The sequence below is a fragment of the Ctenopharyngodon idella genome, chromosome 16 (assembly GCF_019924925.1).
Source record: "Ctenopharyngodon idella isolate HZGC_01 chromosome 16, HZGC01, whole genome shotgun sequence".
NCBI lineage: Eukaryota > Metazoa > Chordata > Actinopteri > Cypriniformes > Xenocyprididae > Ctenopharyngodon > Ctenopharyngodon idella.
In genome coordinates this window covers 18,432,734-18,448,467 of record NC_067235.1, presented here as the reverse complement: position 1 = coordinate 18,448,467, position 15,734 = coordinate 18,432,734, and the positions used below count along the sequence as shown (strand labels likewise).

The 15,734-nt window shown below is 35.1% G+C and overlaps 1 protein-coding gene across 15 annotated transcripts in view; it reads left to right on the top strand.

Moving 5' to 3' along the window:
* The window catches only part of adgrb1a (adhesion G protein-coupled receptor B1a), a 100,520-nt gene that overhangs the window by 53,442 nt on the left and 31,344 nt on the right, over positions 1–15,734 (top strand). For all 15 annotated transcript variants that reach the window (XM_051864826.1, XM_051864829.1, XM_051864828.1 and 12 more), the window contains 9 exons: positions 879–980; positions 1,161–1,267; positions 1,351–1,545; positions 1,638–1,706; positions 2,204–2,312; positions 4,854–4,997; positions 8,712–8,787; positions 10,243–10,345; positions 11,165–11,208. In XM_051864826.1, coding sequence (XP_051720786.1) covers positions 879–980; positions 1,161–1,267; positions 1,351–1,545; positions 1,638–1,706; positions 2,204–2,312; positions 4,854–4,997; positions 8,712–8,787; positions 10,243–10,345; positions 11,165–11,208 — 949 coding nt within the window. The remainder of the gene's footprint in view (positions 1–878; positions 981–1,160; positions 1,268–1,350; positions 1,546–1,637; positions 1,707–2,203; positions 2,313–4,853; positions 4,998–8,711; positions 8,788–10,242; positions 10,346–11,164; positions 11,209–15,734) is intronic.

Here is a 15,734-nt window from a genome sequence, read left to right as displayed (position 1 = left end):
AATTTTGCAAGGTAAGATGCACAGTAAGATGCGAAAGGGGTCTCAATTTGCTGTTCTGGCAGACAATTTTCTGTGTGCACAGAAAACCATCTGTCAGAACAGCATGCAAATACCGACTTGAAACTTCTTTAGCATCTTATTGTGCTCCTCGTTCTTTTTTTTTTCTGTCAAATCTACACAAAGTTATATCAAAATGCTTATCTTAAGTGAAGGTAAAAGGTTGGAAGAAAATTGGAAGTGTGTCAATATATTACATATTGGCATTAGGTCTTAAAGTGACAGAAGCCTAATAAACCTGCTGCTGTTTGTGTCCTGTTAAACAACAAAAGAAAAAGAGAAAATCACTCACTGCTCTTGACTGGATACCCTTTGTAGCTTTAATAAGAATCATTGTGTATTAATTTCATACATTGAAGAGTATGCAGTGTTTGATTTTACATTTGACCCTAACCCTACCAGTCTACTAATACTTTACTAATGCTCTAATGAGAGTTAGTAGACATGTAGGTGCAATTTTACGTATAGTCAATAGAATGTGTTAAAAGGACGATCAAAATAAAGTGAAACCATAGTTTCTTTAAACTTAAGAACCTTTTTCTTATATTGATTTGGCCAGTAATGATTTTTGCTGTGATATTGAAATAATCAAAAATTGCTAAATTTTAACGTCATCTAAAATGTTGGCATTGTATCAACCTTATTCCCCCCCCCAAAAAAAAGAACCGTTATTGTGAAATTATGGTCATATTGCCCAACCCTGTTTTTTACTCTTTATGGACTTCAAGTTTCTTTAGAAATAACTATGTTTTATCGCTGTAAGTTATTTTTTGTTTTGTTCACATTTGAAAGTCTTTTCTGACTTTTGTGGTTTTATGCAGAGCCGCATGAGATTTGTGACGAGGAGAATTTCTCTAACGTAGTGTGGAAGAAAACACCTGCAGGGGACACGGCGGCTGTCCGCTGCCCTCCAAATGCTGTAGGTAAGACATGACTAATGCAAACACAACCTGGAATAACTTTCTAAACCGACATTTTCAGGACCATGGACAGCTCCAGAAGCTTGTTTTAAAAAAGGAAGCAACCAAAACAACATGTAGCATACAGTTTTTAACCAATCCTTGTTCAAGATCTGTTAAAGACGACCCATTTCTGTGATGCAGGACTAATTCTTCGGCGATGTTCGTTGGACGATGAGGGCATTGCATACTGGGAGAACCCGACGTACATGAAGTGTGTCTCAAATGATTACCGAAGTATCCAAACAATGGTAGGCGATCTCCAAACTAAACCCTAGCTAGGCTAACACCAGAAGTGTCTCCAAAGCTAAGATTGGTTTTGTACCTTCTCCAGACCAGAGATCATCTTTCCAAGGCTCAACGAGGGCTTGTGGGAGACGGGGTCTCTGAAGTCATGACCAAGTTGAGGGTGACGTCCAGTGATGGAACAAGCTACAGCGGAGACCTTCTGGCTATCATAGATGTACTGAAAAACATGACGGAGATATTTAGGAGGTCCTACTACAGCCCCAGTAATGCAGACATGAGGGTTAGTGGAGTGTTATTTGCTTAGTTCCAAATAAATGATGATTTTGATCCTGATTGCCCCTGAATGTTTCTTTCATGTGGTTTTGTTCACAGAATTTTGTGCAGTCAGTGAGTAACTTACTGATGGAGGAAAACAGGGACAGGTGGGAGGAAGCACAACTGGTGAGTCAGCCTTCACTCTCTCTCCTTTCTCTCCATGTCTCTGTCATTCATTCATTCATTCATTCATTCCTTCATTTATTCGTTCGTTCATTCATTTTTCCACTAACTCGTTCATCATTCACTCATTCTGTCTTTCTAATGTTGGTATCGTCTCACTCTCTTTCACTTAGTAATTATGCAAGTTTCAGCTGGTTCTAAAGGTGATTAATTGGCTAATTCTCTTCTCTTCGCTGCACATCTTTCTTTCAGCTGTTTGTCTCCTGCTGTTTAGTTAGATCATTAGTTAGTTTACAATTTATGTCTTAACGCAAGCTTCAGTTTACATTCTGAAGGAAGGATATCATTAAGCTTGTGTAGCGGCAAAACTGCATGATTATCATGTTATTTTTAGAAGAATATATTATTATTTTTTACAAAAAAATGCACTTACAGAATCACATAGTGAAAGAAGAACTAACAAACGTTTTAACATTCAGCTCTGTTTTTCTTTCTGGCAGCTGGGGCCCAATGTTAAGGAGCTTTTTCGTCTAGTGGAGGACTTTGTGGACGTCATCAGTCTCCGCATGAAGGACTTCCAGGATACTTATGAGGTCACCGACAATCTGGGTCAGTTTCTGCTGACATTTAGCTCAGTTTACACCCCTGCAATAATGTCAGAGGATGATGGTAATTTACTTTAGGGGTTGAATATTTGGGCAGGCAGCCTAGAAGTTGCAGCTACAAACCCAAGAAAGAACTGGAGATTTGCATAAGGCAAATTAGAATGTAAAGTAATTAATTATTAGATGCATGGTGTCCAATACTGTGGAAAGGTCTTTAGGACTACGTTAAATTCAAATCTCCATGGATGATTACCTTTGACCCTTTCTCATAGTTCTAAATGACTGTAATTTTTTTTTTTTTTTTTTTTTGAGTTTACGTTTTTAACGCAAAATTTAACATGGCTGACAATTGACAATAGTGGTGAAGCATCAAGTACCTGAAGTTAAGAATATAATATTATTGTTATTATATATATATATACACACACACACAATAACTATGTGTAGCTCTAGGCATTTCTATAGCTTTCGAATCACACTCTGAACCACGCACATCTTTCCTGCACAAAGAACACTCTGGTTTACTCAGCACCCGGGTTTGCAAGAACAGTGGGAAGATGAACCGCCATGGTCATATGTTGTGGGCCGCAGCTGGTAGAGTTTAAAAGGGGGTGTGAGGGGCGGTATTAGGTTCTGTTTACCTCTGAATCACTGAGCTGCCTATGAGCTCTGATTCTCCCATAGTGCCAACACCTGTCCTACAGCAATGACCTATCAGTCCCACACACAGCTTTAAGACACAAATACATCTATATATAACAGCACACATTAATCAACAGACTGAAAATAGAACTATATCATGAGAGATAGTTAGTAACAGTTATCACACACATCGATTGAAGCTTGGATCTAGCGTGGGAGGGCAAGTTCAATTCATTTTCGCTCTTATTCACAAAAAATTTATGTCTCTTTTTTACTCCACACAAAAAATGTGATGTTTTTTTCCGAGCCGAGGACTAGTGGTTATGTTCAGCATACAATATCATTTAAAAGTTTGGGGTCAATGTGATTTTTTAAATGAGCGGTTATGATTATGATTTCAATTTTTTAACTTTAGTTAGTGTGTAATTTTGCTGTTAGAGCATAAACAACATCTGCAAAGTTACCACACTCAAAGTTCAATGCAAAGGAAGATATTTTCTTTTAAAGAATTCACTGTTTAAGGACTATAACAAACCCTTAAAATTTACATAAACCCTTCCCCTGAGAACATGCAACAAAGGGGTGAGGCAATGTTGGGCTGCTTGAGAAGAGGAATAGTAGAGTAAATTGTTGTAGTAGAGTCACAAACAAGGGTCAATTCAATGCTGGATTTGCACAAAAGATTAACATGATGGCACATGCTAGTCGATGAGTTGAATCAACTCCACAGCAACTACATAAATTCATCCACTAAACGTTCAGAAACATCCAGATGCATTCTATAAGTTGTAACTTCTTCCTGAGTCTCTCCATCAGTGTCGACTCCGGTTTCAACAATGTAAGGATGAACACCGTTACTGACAATCCTCATTTTGTCTGCATGAGATTCCCCATCTTTGTTGTTGTTGCGCAACCGAAGCGCGAGCTGTTAAAGCTCCGCCCTCTTCTGGAAAGCGGGCCGGGAGCAGCAGCTCATTTGCATTTGCATTTTTTGCTCACACCCAATTAGGGGCAAATTTGACAAGCTATAATAAATGATCTGTGGGGTATTTTGAGCTGAAACTTCACAGACACATTCTGGGGACACCAGAGACTTACATTACATCTTGTAAAAGGGGCATTATAGGTCCGCTTAAAAGTTTTCTAAAAAGTTTCTGCTGCTGAGAACCAGCATAGTTTGGTTCTAGTTTGGCCTGCACTGCAAGTCAATCTTGTTCAAAATAATTTCTTTAACCCTCTCTGCTGTCTCTGTCAATAAAAATGGGGGGTGGGGACTCGGTTACTGTATTTAGTTAGTTAGAAAAAATGTCATGTCCAACATGTCATTATATCAGCCCGGTTTCTTGTAAACACTACTTCTGAGGCTGAGATTAATTAGTTGGTTACTTGGATGTTTGGTTAGTTAGTCATGAAACACAAGCAAAGCAAATTTGAGTAAACCAATTGTAAAACCATTTGTATGTAAATTGTTCCATTACATTGAATGTAATAACTTTCAATGCATAATATTCAATCTTGCAATCATAAAGTACAAATGGCTTTATGAAAGATTTATTTCACAGATTTATTTTTTGAGTTTCATAAATAAATAATAAAAAAATAAAATAATATATATATATATATATATATATATTTTTTTTTTTTTTTTTTTTTTTTTTTTTACAAGTATTGTAAATTCTTTCTGTGATTGAAATATGGTCAGTGTGAAATGGTACAGAGATTATGGCTGGCAGCAGAAAGCTGAGATCATAAGAGAATAAAAGAGTTTGAGCTGAGAGAGTTTGTATGGCGGAGTCGTCTGACAGCATGACACTTTCTCTAGTTGAGATGTGATCGCTGTGCAGTGAGTCAGGATATTGGTGTTGCCATGGATCTTACAGTTCCCTCTGGATTCTCCCTCCAGTGTTGAGTATTCACAAGCGGCCTGTCGCGGGAAATGCAGATATCACTTTCCCAATGAAGGGATGGAGGGGGATGGTGGACTGGGCTCGCAACTCTGAGGACAAAGTCAGAGTGGCTAAAAACATCCTGGTCACTGGAAAACCAGGTAAGAAAACACACAATACATGACTGCACTCACATTTGCTTGAAAGCACAGTGGTCTAGTGGTACGTGCACATGCTACAGATACAATGAGCCTTGGTGCTCATATGGGAAGCACAGGTTTGAATCTGGCCTGCATTTTGTGCTCATCTAGAACCCTATGAAATCCATTTTATTTTTTTCCCAAATTCCATGTTTATAGTTTTTAATCGGAAAACATTTGAATCATTCTTTAATATGTAACCAAATAAAAATATGAGAATTAATTTACAATAAAACATTTTTTTCATCACATAGTGTATGAATCACAATTTTACTGTATAAATAAAACTTGAATGTAAAAATCTCTTGATTATGATATTCCTTATAATAATAATAAGAATAATCTAACCTCAATATTATTATTATTATTACTTTTAGGAGTACATTTTACTATATTAGAGTTATATATTTCTATCATAATTTTTTTCAATTTAAACTTTTATTTTGGCAGATTGACATAAAGATCTTTGTGTTTCTCATGAAATGGTGAAATGCTCATGAAGTTTAATGCCAAAGCAGCTCTGGAGATGAAGCTCATGTGGAGTGTCCTCATAATATATTAAGATGGCCAACATTGAAAACACCATAGGCCGACATAGATGAAACTATGCCACTTATTCACTTAGAGACACACAGAACAATCAGATTACATATTTAAATAGCAGTCCTTTTTGCTGTTTATTAAATACAGATGCTAGTTCAGATCACAATTTGATTAATTCTACAGTGTTACTTTTAATTTATTGTTCCAAAATTTGCCAAATACTGTGACATTTCACGCTATAAAGTAAATTCTATTCTTATGCCTAGATTAATAATAATTTCATGTCTCTTTCCTGCTGTTTTTGCTAATAAAAATCTTTGTTGTTTGTTTGAGGATTTTTTCTCTCCTTTGTTAGAGAGCATATTGCTGTAGGCTGTTCAATCCTTGCCATGTCCGACTTTACAGGCCATTAAAGAAGCTCCTTCCCCCGCGACTATGCTAATAGAGGAGTTGCTACTTAATCAGGAGTCGGCAGGAGCCAATCAGGCGCAATTAGGTTTAATTCCCCTTCCCATTGGGAGATCTGTTGCCATGCCACCAGTGGTGGATTGACAGGTCATCAAACTTTAGACATGCTGAGATGAGCTTTTATATTAATGTTGCTTTAGAATGAGGCAAATGAGAAAGGGATTTAACAGACTGAATCCAATGAAACACATTCTCACAGAGGGAACGAAACACTTTCATTCGGATCTGTTCTCGTTTAGTCAGTCAAACAAGATGTCTCACTCACTCGTTCAGTGGAGAGGTGTGTTCGTTTAGTAGGTCTAACCAATATATGTGCCTTCACAGCCTGCACTTGAATGCTATTGGTTCTTTAAAGCAGAAAAGAACCCTTTAGTGAAAGAAAAAAGAAAAAAAAAAAAAAAACGAGTATGATTCATTCACCTAAATATGTACACTTAAATGATTGGTTTACAAACCATGTTATATTTCTATTATATTATATAACACGTTATATATCTTATTGTGAACAATTCATCTGTGCATATGTTTCATTTTTAAAAATGTTTTAACCTCATAATGTTCAATCAAAATGTCATAAAAAGAGCGTCCAGAAAACATCAATGCCCACATCAACATCCAAGGAACAACATGGAAAAAAAGATTTGTCGCTACTACCAATTCATCACTTCTTTAAGTTGATACAACTTAAAAAATTGAGTTACTCAATTACTCAGGTAGATCGAGTTCATCTAAATGGTTAATTGTTGTTGTTTTAAGTCACGTCAGCTTTTATTTTAAATGTAACTAAATTATATAAATTTTAAAAAAGTTCATTTCTTTTGTGGACATAAAATATTATGTAAAGATGAACTTAATATGCACTGTAAAAAATGTTTTTTCTAAGTTGTAAATAATGCAAATATTATTGAAATACACTTGAAAAGAAAATACTATTTCAGTCTTTCTACTTAAAAATTTCATGTTTATTTCAATGTGTTGTTTATGGAAGCAATTTGAGTTATAATGTCAGAATTGAGAAATATAAACTCACAACTGTGAGTTATAAAGTCAGAATTGTGGGGCAAACTCGCAGTTGCGAGAAATGAAGTCAGAATTGCGAGATACTGTATAAATTCTGACTATATCTTGCAGTTCTGAACTTTTTCTCACAGTTGCGAGTTTATATCTTGCAATTCTGACTAATTTTTTCAGAAAATTGTGTGTTATAAAGTCAGAATTGCGTGATATAAAGTCACAATTGTGAGTTATAAAGTCAGAATTGTGTGATTTGAAGTCGCAATTGCGTGTTATGAAGTTAGAATTGTGAGAAATATCTGAAAAACACAAATATAACATGCAATTGCTACTTTATATCATGCAATTCTGAAAAAAGTCAGAATTATGAGATGTAAACTTGCAATTGCGAGAAAAAAAGTCAGAATTATGGAATAAAAAGTCACAATTACCTTTTTTTATTTTTTATTCAGTGGCGGAAACAAGCTTCCATAGTTATTTGCTATTTCTTTGTAATTATTTATGAAATATTCTCGCAATGTCTGAAAAATGTTTCAAAGTAAATTCAACATCATTTTTTCAGACTTAAAATATTAAGAAAACAAAAAAAACATGAAAGTCACTTGCTTAATATGAAGTTCTACAAACTCCTTTTGTTTTTTTTTTTGTTTTTTTTTACAGTGTACATTCCTCTAGTACTCCGTGTTATACATAAATGCCCCCTCAGGTCTCATCTGTTCCCATTATTGTGGCTTTGGCATATTAGTCGGAGGGAAAGAGGGTTGGGCGAGCAAAAACTCGATTCCCCTGAGGGAGCTCAAAACTGTCATGCCCCCAACCCCTGTCCCCCTCCATCAGTCTGTGTTCTTGTCCATGGGACCTCAGCTGCAGCCCTGGAGCTGTGGCCTCTGTCTGCCGCCTGGCACCCCCTACAGACTCTCTCTCTTTCTCCCCCTTACCGCGCATGCCAGTCTGCCACATGTTTTGGCATGAGCTGGAGCAGTGTAGCTTGAAGACCAGATGGACTTTATGTGTATGTATGTGTGTGTGCATTGTTTCAGGAGGTTCTGCTGGGTACTGTTCTCTGACGGTGATGCAGTGTGAGTGTGACAGAGGCTGGACCGCTGCCCTTTCCCCTCACACTTACCTTTTTAACGGCATCAGTCTCTTTGTTAGCACAGGAAATATCACCTTGTCATTACGATACAACCATGATTTGCTATATATACACTACAGTTCAAAAGTTTAGTTTGGTACGATTTTTTTATGTTTTTGAAGTATCTTATCAGTAAAAACAGTAATATTGTGAAATATTATTACAATTCAAAACAACCGTTCATTATTATCTATTATATTATAAAATGTAATGTATCCCTGTGATTTCAAAAGCTGAATTTTCATCCATCCGTCCATCCAAACCAACCCACCCACCCATCCACCAATCCATCCATCCAAACCAAACCCACCTATCCACCCATAATCTCAACTATACAGTCCTATACAGTACAGGCCTATAAATGAAAGGTGTGATAACACACAAATCAAGTCTATATCTCAATTACCTCATCTTTAATAGCATTTCTTTCCCAAATTCTTTTGCTTTATGACTGTTTACTTCACAGGAACTGAGGTGATATATCTGTTATTTGTGTGTATGTGTTTGTGTTATAGAAGAAGACGACGCTTCAGCATTTGTGACGGGCATCGTACTGTACAGAAACTTGGGCAGTATTCTCTCTCTACAGAGGTGAGGCTTCACTTTCGCTTGGTGAGACTTTGTGCATTTCAAACTAAATTCTCTCACTTTAGATAAATTGGTAGCACACAAAGTAAGACTGCCTGCCTTTTTGATAGTGTTTGTTTACTCTAGACTGCATATATGCCTCAGCTGCTCCATGTTTTTAAGCTTTTTTTTCAAGTTATAGCATTATTTGAGTTAAAGTAGCAACATTTTTAATACCATTGTTGTCAAATTTATGTTTTATCTTGACAAACTTTGTTGGAGCTTTTGATTTTTCAAGCAGATAGGAGCTATACTTGTATGCCTATCACCAAGTGAACTGAATTTCCAAAAATGATTTAGCATCATTTATATCATTACCATTTACTCTCCCCTCATGTCGCTCCAGACTCTCACAGAAGATGATATTTTATAGAATGTTGGTAACCAAACAGTTTTGGTTACCATTGACTTCCTTTGTATGGACAAACAAAACACTGACATTTCTCAAAATATCTTTAATGTTGAAGAAAAGGTTTGGAACGACATGACAGTGAGTGAATGATGACACAATTTTCATTGTTGGGTGAACTATTCCCCTAAAGGGACTTTACACAAAGTTATCTCTCCAATAGAAAAAATAATTTCGTAAAAGCACACACTTTGGGCCAGATTTACTAACAGCTTGCACCAGCGCAAACCCTCTTTTGGCATTAAAAAAACTACAGTCAGGATTTACTAAAGACGCAGTGAATAAAAAGAAAGTTAGTTATTTTTGCGGCTGACCTTATTGCATATGCATTTGTAGGAGTTTCCCTTTCTGAAGCAAAATTTATGGGAGGAGAGTATTTAAATGAATCATGCAAGGTGATTTACTAAGGTTTGCGCTAGTCAATTTACTGGTTTTTGCGCCACCCCAAAAAAGCATGTCCTAAACTAGATGCTAATTTGCACTGCTCTTGGTAGATTGCGTTGGTCAGATCACGTGCAGAACTTTCCGCTTCCATTGGTGCTTATGTGGAATTGCGATCAATTTGCCATGTTAATTCTGGCAAATAACTGTTTGCCTTGTAATATTATTATAGCCTTTCTGAATAGTTGAAAAATGTCTAAATTTATTGAAATGTCTTCAAGATTCAGCAGAAAGGTTGATACTTTTTGTTCTTTCTGTTTTTATACTTCGTTTTCAACCTAAACTGACTGCAGTCCTTATTTGCTGAAATGTGATTTTGAATCAGATACCTTGTGACACTTTTTGTTATTTTGTATGGATGAAAACACGTTTGACTGTAGCGTATGAATAGATGAATGTGCGTATGCTGATATTAGCAGATGACATGCGCATTTACAAAGTGAAGAGTCGCATGTGTCACATGGGAAAGTGGCAGCTTCTCTGAAAGTCATGACCTCCACTCTTCTTCCCTCTCTGCTTTTTTGCAGTCCTCCTCATGTTTTCTTTCATCCTTCTCTGTATTTTCACAGAAATAGCACAGTGCTGAACTCCAAGATGATCTCTGTGACAATCAAACCCACTCCCAATTCTCTCTCAACTCCACTGGAGATTGAGTTCTCACACCTTTACAATGTAAGTCAGCCTGCCCTTTAAACCCATGTGCTGCAACAAATGGGATATGTTTTTCAATATTACTCAGACTATGACTAGAAAACTGTCACTCTGAAACATTAAAATGAATTCATTTTTAAATGTATTCTTGTATAATTATTCACATACTGCAGGATGATTTTTAAAATGCTTTATTAAAAACATTCATTCTAATAATAGCTTTAGCTTATTTAATTTTTTTCCTAAGTGTTTAGCCATTTACCAGAATTTTACTTTTTTGGTATAAAATTACTATTTTTTAATTATTTTTAATTAAGATGTTTTAATTATTTTAATTTAATTTATTATATTCCATTATTGATATTATTCCATTGTTATTAAGATGTTTTAATTATTTCTAATTAGTTTTGTATTTATGTGTACATTGTTTTTTTTTGTTTTTTTTTTAAATAAAAATTGTTAAAATCACTGTCCTCAATACTGCTGTCATTACTATTCTTTTTTTTTTTTTTTTTTCAGAAAAGTTTGTAACTTAACTGACTTAGCAAATCCAAGGCTCCAACTTTTTGGCAAAAAAAAAAAAAAAAAAAAAAAAAAAAAAAGATTAATATGTGATTAGCATCACACACAGCATCAAAAACCCCACTTAAAAGCTGATGGCAATGATCAGATCTTTATTCCAGGACTTGTAAAAACTTTTTAAATGAAAAATGGTTTGAAGAAGTTTCATATTTTAAGATTTCAGGTGCCTCTAACTGAAGAATCACCGTTACATATTTGCAAGGCAAAATCACAAGGTGACATCCTTCTCTGCCTCTCGCCCTCTTACTCTCTCCACAGGGTACCACAAACCAAACCTGCATTTCCTGGGATGAGAATGACAGGTGAGAACCCGTTTATTGATTTAAATCTGTTTTTGCTGTCTGCTGAGCTTTTGCGAGGAATCTTCAGTCACACAGTAGGTGTATTTCCCATGGCTTTAGAGGAGGGGTGTGTTGATAAAGGGTTAGATACAACGTCCTGTTAAAGAATGTTAAAACACTGAAGGAACGTTGGTGACGGGGGATTCTGAACGCTGCAGATAACTGATCACTAACTGATCTGACACCAGATGATTGTTGCACACAATGTTCTATCTGTACTATGTACACATCAGCAGCAATTATGGAAATCACACTTCCATTTTAAGCAGAGAAGAGAGACACAAAGCAAGCTACATTGAAAAGCAGTTAGAAAGAGGAGAGAGAGTGAAAGAGACAAGAAGGGTCTGGCAGTAGACATGCACTCTGCCTTTGACGTCACATGCGCTCTCTGTAAAAGAACGGAAATAAGATGCAAGGTAAATGTTGTATAAGAGTTTTAGCATGTTAACAAAAGGTATTTTTGTGGATGTAGACATTTTATTTTTCTATTTATGTTGTTTTATTTATTTAGGAAACAGCTAGTGTTGTTTTAAGCAAAATTTGCATGACTATTTAACTGAGATGCTTTTGAGGGCCACCAGTAGTGTCATCTCATTCATATAAATGTATATATAAGTTATATAAGTTTATATATATATATATATATAAACAAAAAAAGTGTTAGACTGCCAGTGTCATAGTGTCATACATAAAAACTGTTTTTGAATAATTTAAGACCAATTTGTGTATTTGAGCATCAAAAAGTCTTGGAAGCACTTTGCAAAAAGGTTTGTTACTGCATTAGGTATCATGAACCAACAATGCACAACATTTTTTACAGCATTTATTAATCTAGGATAATGTTCATTTATAAATATTAGTTAACGTACAGTACCATTCAAAAGTTTGGGGTCAGTAAGATTTTTATGAAAGAAATTAATACTTTCATTCATCAAGGGCACATTAAATTGATCAAAAGTGACAGTAAAGACATCTATAATGTTATAAAAGATTTCTATGTTGTTCTTTTAAACTTTTTAATCATCCAAAAATCTAGGATAAAATGTATTGATAATAATAAAAAAGTTTCTTGAGCACCAAATAAGCAAATTAGAATGATTTCTGAAGGATCATGTGACACTGAAGACTGGAGTAATGATGCTGAAAACTCAGCTACCACAGGAAATGTTTATTTATAATTTTTTATAAAAACATATAAAATATAAAAGAAAACAGTTATTTTAAATTGTAATAATTTTTTTTTAAATATTACTATTTTTATTGTATTTTTGATCAAATAAATGCAGTCTTGGTGAAAATAAGAAATTAAAAAAAAAAAAAAAAACATTTAAAAATTCTTACTGACCTGAAACTTTTGAATGGTAGTGTATGTTAATTTATATAACTTTATATGTTAAAAGCGTATTAGTATATGTAGACATTAACATTAACCTAGATTAATAAATGCTGTAAATTATTGTATTATTCATTAATAATTCTTTATACTTACAAAATTCACTATTGTTAACAATTTGAACCTTATTGTAAAGTGTTATCATATGTATTTCCTAACTGTGTTAAAGAAATAGCAGTTACACAGATGTAAAATGAATTGGATGTCCACATTATATGTTCTTAAAAAAAAAAAAAAAAAAACAATCCTCCTATAAGCTACATTCAGATCTCAAAAAGTTTTATACACTTTAAAATATTAAGGTTTATATCATTAGGTAAAAGGATAGGCACCTTACTTTCAAATCCATCCTGTCATCTCAATAATCATCTCAGTCATCTGAATAAATGAATGCTTAGCCTGTTATCACCAAAATGATTGGTTCGTCTTTACCAGTGTCGAGAAACATAACAGGTAAATCATGACAGCGTCGCTCTAAGTGCTTCACCTGCTGAATTTACATCTGAATTATTATTGTCACATTCAAAATACACAGTGCAGAGTTGAAATAGGAGACTCATTATGTATTACCATGAGAATAAGTTCGGATTCATTAGCAAACATGAACAGAAACATTTCTTCTTTCTTTGTAGAGAGAGCAAGCAAAAAAATTGAGACTGTGTCTCTGAAGCCAGATTCTATTGAAAGAGACAGACAGACGAGCAGCAGAATTATGTTGTACTTTAACAAAGAACCGTGGGCCTCCTGGTCATGCTTGTACTTTCACCCCCTACACATTCATCTGCTTGTGCTCTCTTTTGTCTGTTAAAACTGCGAAAGACTAGTCTGTGCCCATAGCACTTAATGCAGTGTAGGTGGAACATTTGCATTTAGATGGATACGTATAGATATGTTACAGATATAAAAAGTTTTTCTGCCATTGCCTCGAGGGGAAAAAGACAGATAACAATAGAATTGAAAAAAAATAATCTAAGGAAAATGTGAGTGCAAAACTCAGTGGTGCTGCTACTGGTTATAAGGGCATTGCTGTCCATTGCTAAGGTACTTCATTTGGTTTTTAGTGCTTTGCTGTGCAGTTACTAGGGTGTTCTTTGGTTTCTTGCTGGTCCAAGTCAAAAGCATCACCTTACCATTCAAAAGCTTGGGGTCAGTAATTTTTTTACAATCATTTTTTATTCAGCAAGGATACATTAAAAAGTGACATTAAAGACTTCTACATTGTTACAAAAAAAATCTAGTTCAAATAACTGATTGTTTGAACTTTCTGTTCATCAAAGAATCCTGAAGAAAAAATCTCATGGTTTCCACAAAAATATTAAGCAGCACAACCATTTTCAACATTGATCATAAGAAATATTTCTTGAGCACTAAATCGGAATATTAGAATGATTTCTAAAGGATCATGTGACACTGAAACCTAAAATTACATTTTACAATATGTGACCTGTGCTGGCAAAATGGTTCGGAATGCGCATGGGCTACGGGCAAAACAAGTCAAAAATGTCGAATTTGAGGTTTTCACAAAAATTTGTTCATTAAGCCCTCATCTAGCGATCCAAATTCTTCAAATAGCAATTAAACATCTAAAAGTAGGCCTATCTTTATTTGTATGTTTTCTGAGAGGGGTACCTTTCCTTTGTCCATGAAAAATTCAGTTTTTCTCTGCTCGCTTCACCATTCGCACTTCCCCTCAGCAACTTCCTCATTAGTCCAAGTTTGGTATTGTTTTAAAGCGCAGCATTCCAACTTTGTGAATATTCATAGCGAAGTTTTGATGGCATGAGTCTGAACCAATGAAATGTGATTTTCAAACTCATGCTGATGTAAACAAATCTATCTTACTCGCGCTGACTGACAGATCTGAAGTGCGCGCACAAAGACGCCTCAGACAGCGCACGATCCCGATATACATATAAACAGAATTACAGTACTTCAAAATATTGAAGTAAAATTTTGAAAAACAAAAGTTGAGTATATATAAATTTTCCTATAGATATTTGGTTTTGACGAGGTATGTGCCAAATTAGATGTTATTAACAGGAATTTTAAGGTATGGTTGCTAGGTGATTTTGTTTTGGAAACTACATTTTTCTCAAAATTGACTTTGCTGACTCTATCGATTTCAAACGGGTGTAGCTCAGTCATTTTTTTGTCAGATTCTCTATTAAAAGGTTTTTTAATAGAGATTGTGAAAAAAAAATTTTTTTTCATTGCGACTCATTTTGCCAGCACGGATCACATATATTAAAACACAAATAGTTATTTAAATTTGTAATAATATTTTACAATTTTACTGTATTTTTGATCAAATAAATGCAGCCTTGGTGAGCATGATAGACTTCTTTCAAAAACATTAGAAAGTCCACATACCATAAGGACAAGAATAACAAGTCTACAGAAAAAAATATTTTAACTTTCAGCTGACAAAAACAATCCAATTTCAAATTCAATTTCTTACAAAAGTAAAAAGCGCACCAAGCACCACTTATAACAAAAGAATAAAAAAACATTAATGCAGAGAAATGAGAAGACGAAAAGAAGAGAGACAAGGAGAAGGGTGACAGAGAGGAAGGAGTGAGATAAAGGGAGCGAAAGAGAGAGGGTGAGAGACAGGAAGAGGACAGTGAAATGTAATCTGCCCGCATTGAGCGAGGCAGAGGAGTCGGGGCTGGTGTGTGTTCGGAGCGAAATTAAAATCCATCTTGGACAGCTGCTATGATTAATGAGTTCATATTTGGGAGAGAAATTGGAATGCGAGTAGGCGTCCTTGTCACCGACTGTCTTTTACTTAACAGCTTTAAAGAGTGTGGGCTTTCTGTTGACTCGCACTTCAATCACACCCTAGCGATACGAGCCAGTCATTTTTTTCTTGCTGGTTCATACATGATCCTTCTCATTCATACATTTACTTAAAGTGGCTATACTATGCCCTTTTACAAAGTTTTGATTTTGTTTTGGGGGTCTGCTAGAATAGGTTTTCATGCTTGAATGTTCGAAAAACAATATTTTTCACATATTTCACATCGCTGCAGCACCTCTATTCCCAGTCTGTCAGTAACGCTCTGTTTAGTTCCTTTCTCTATGAAGCCCCTCC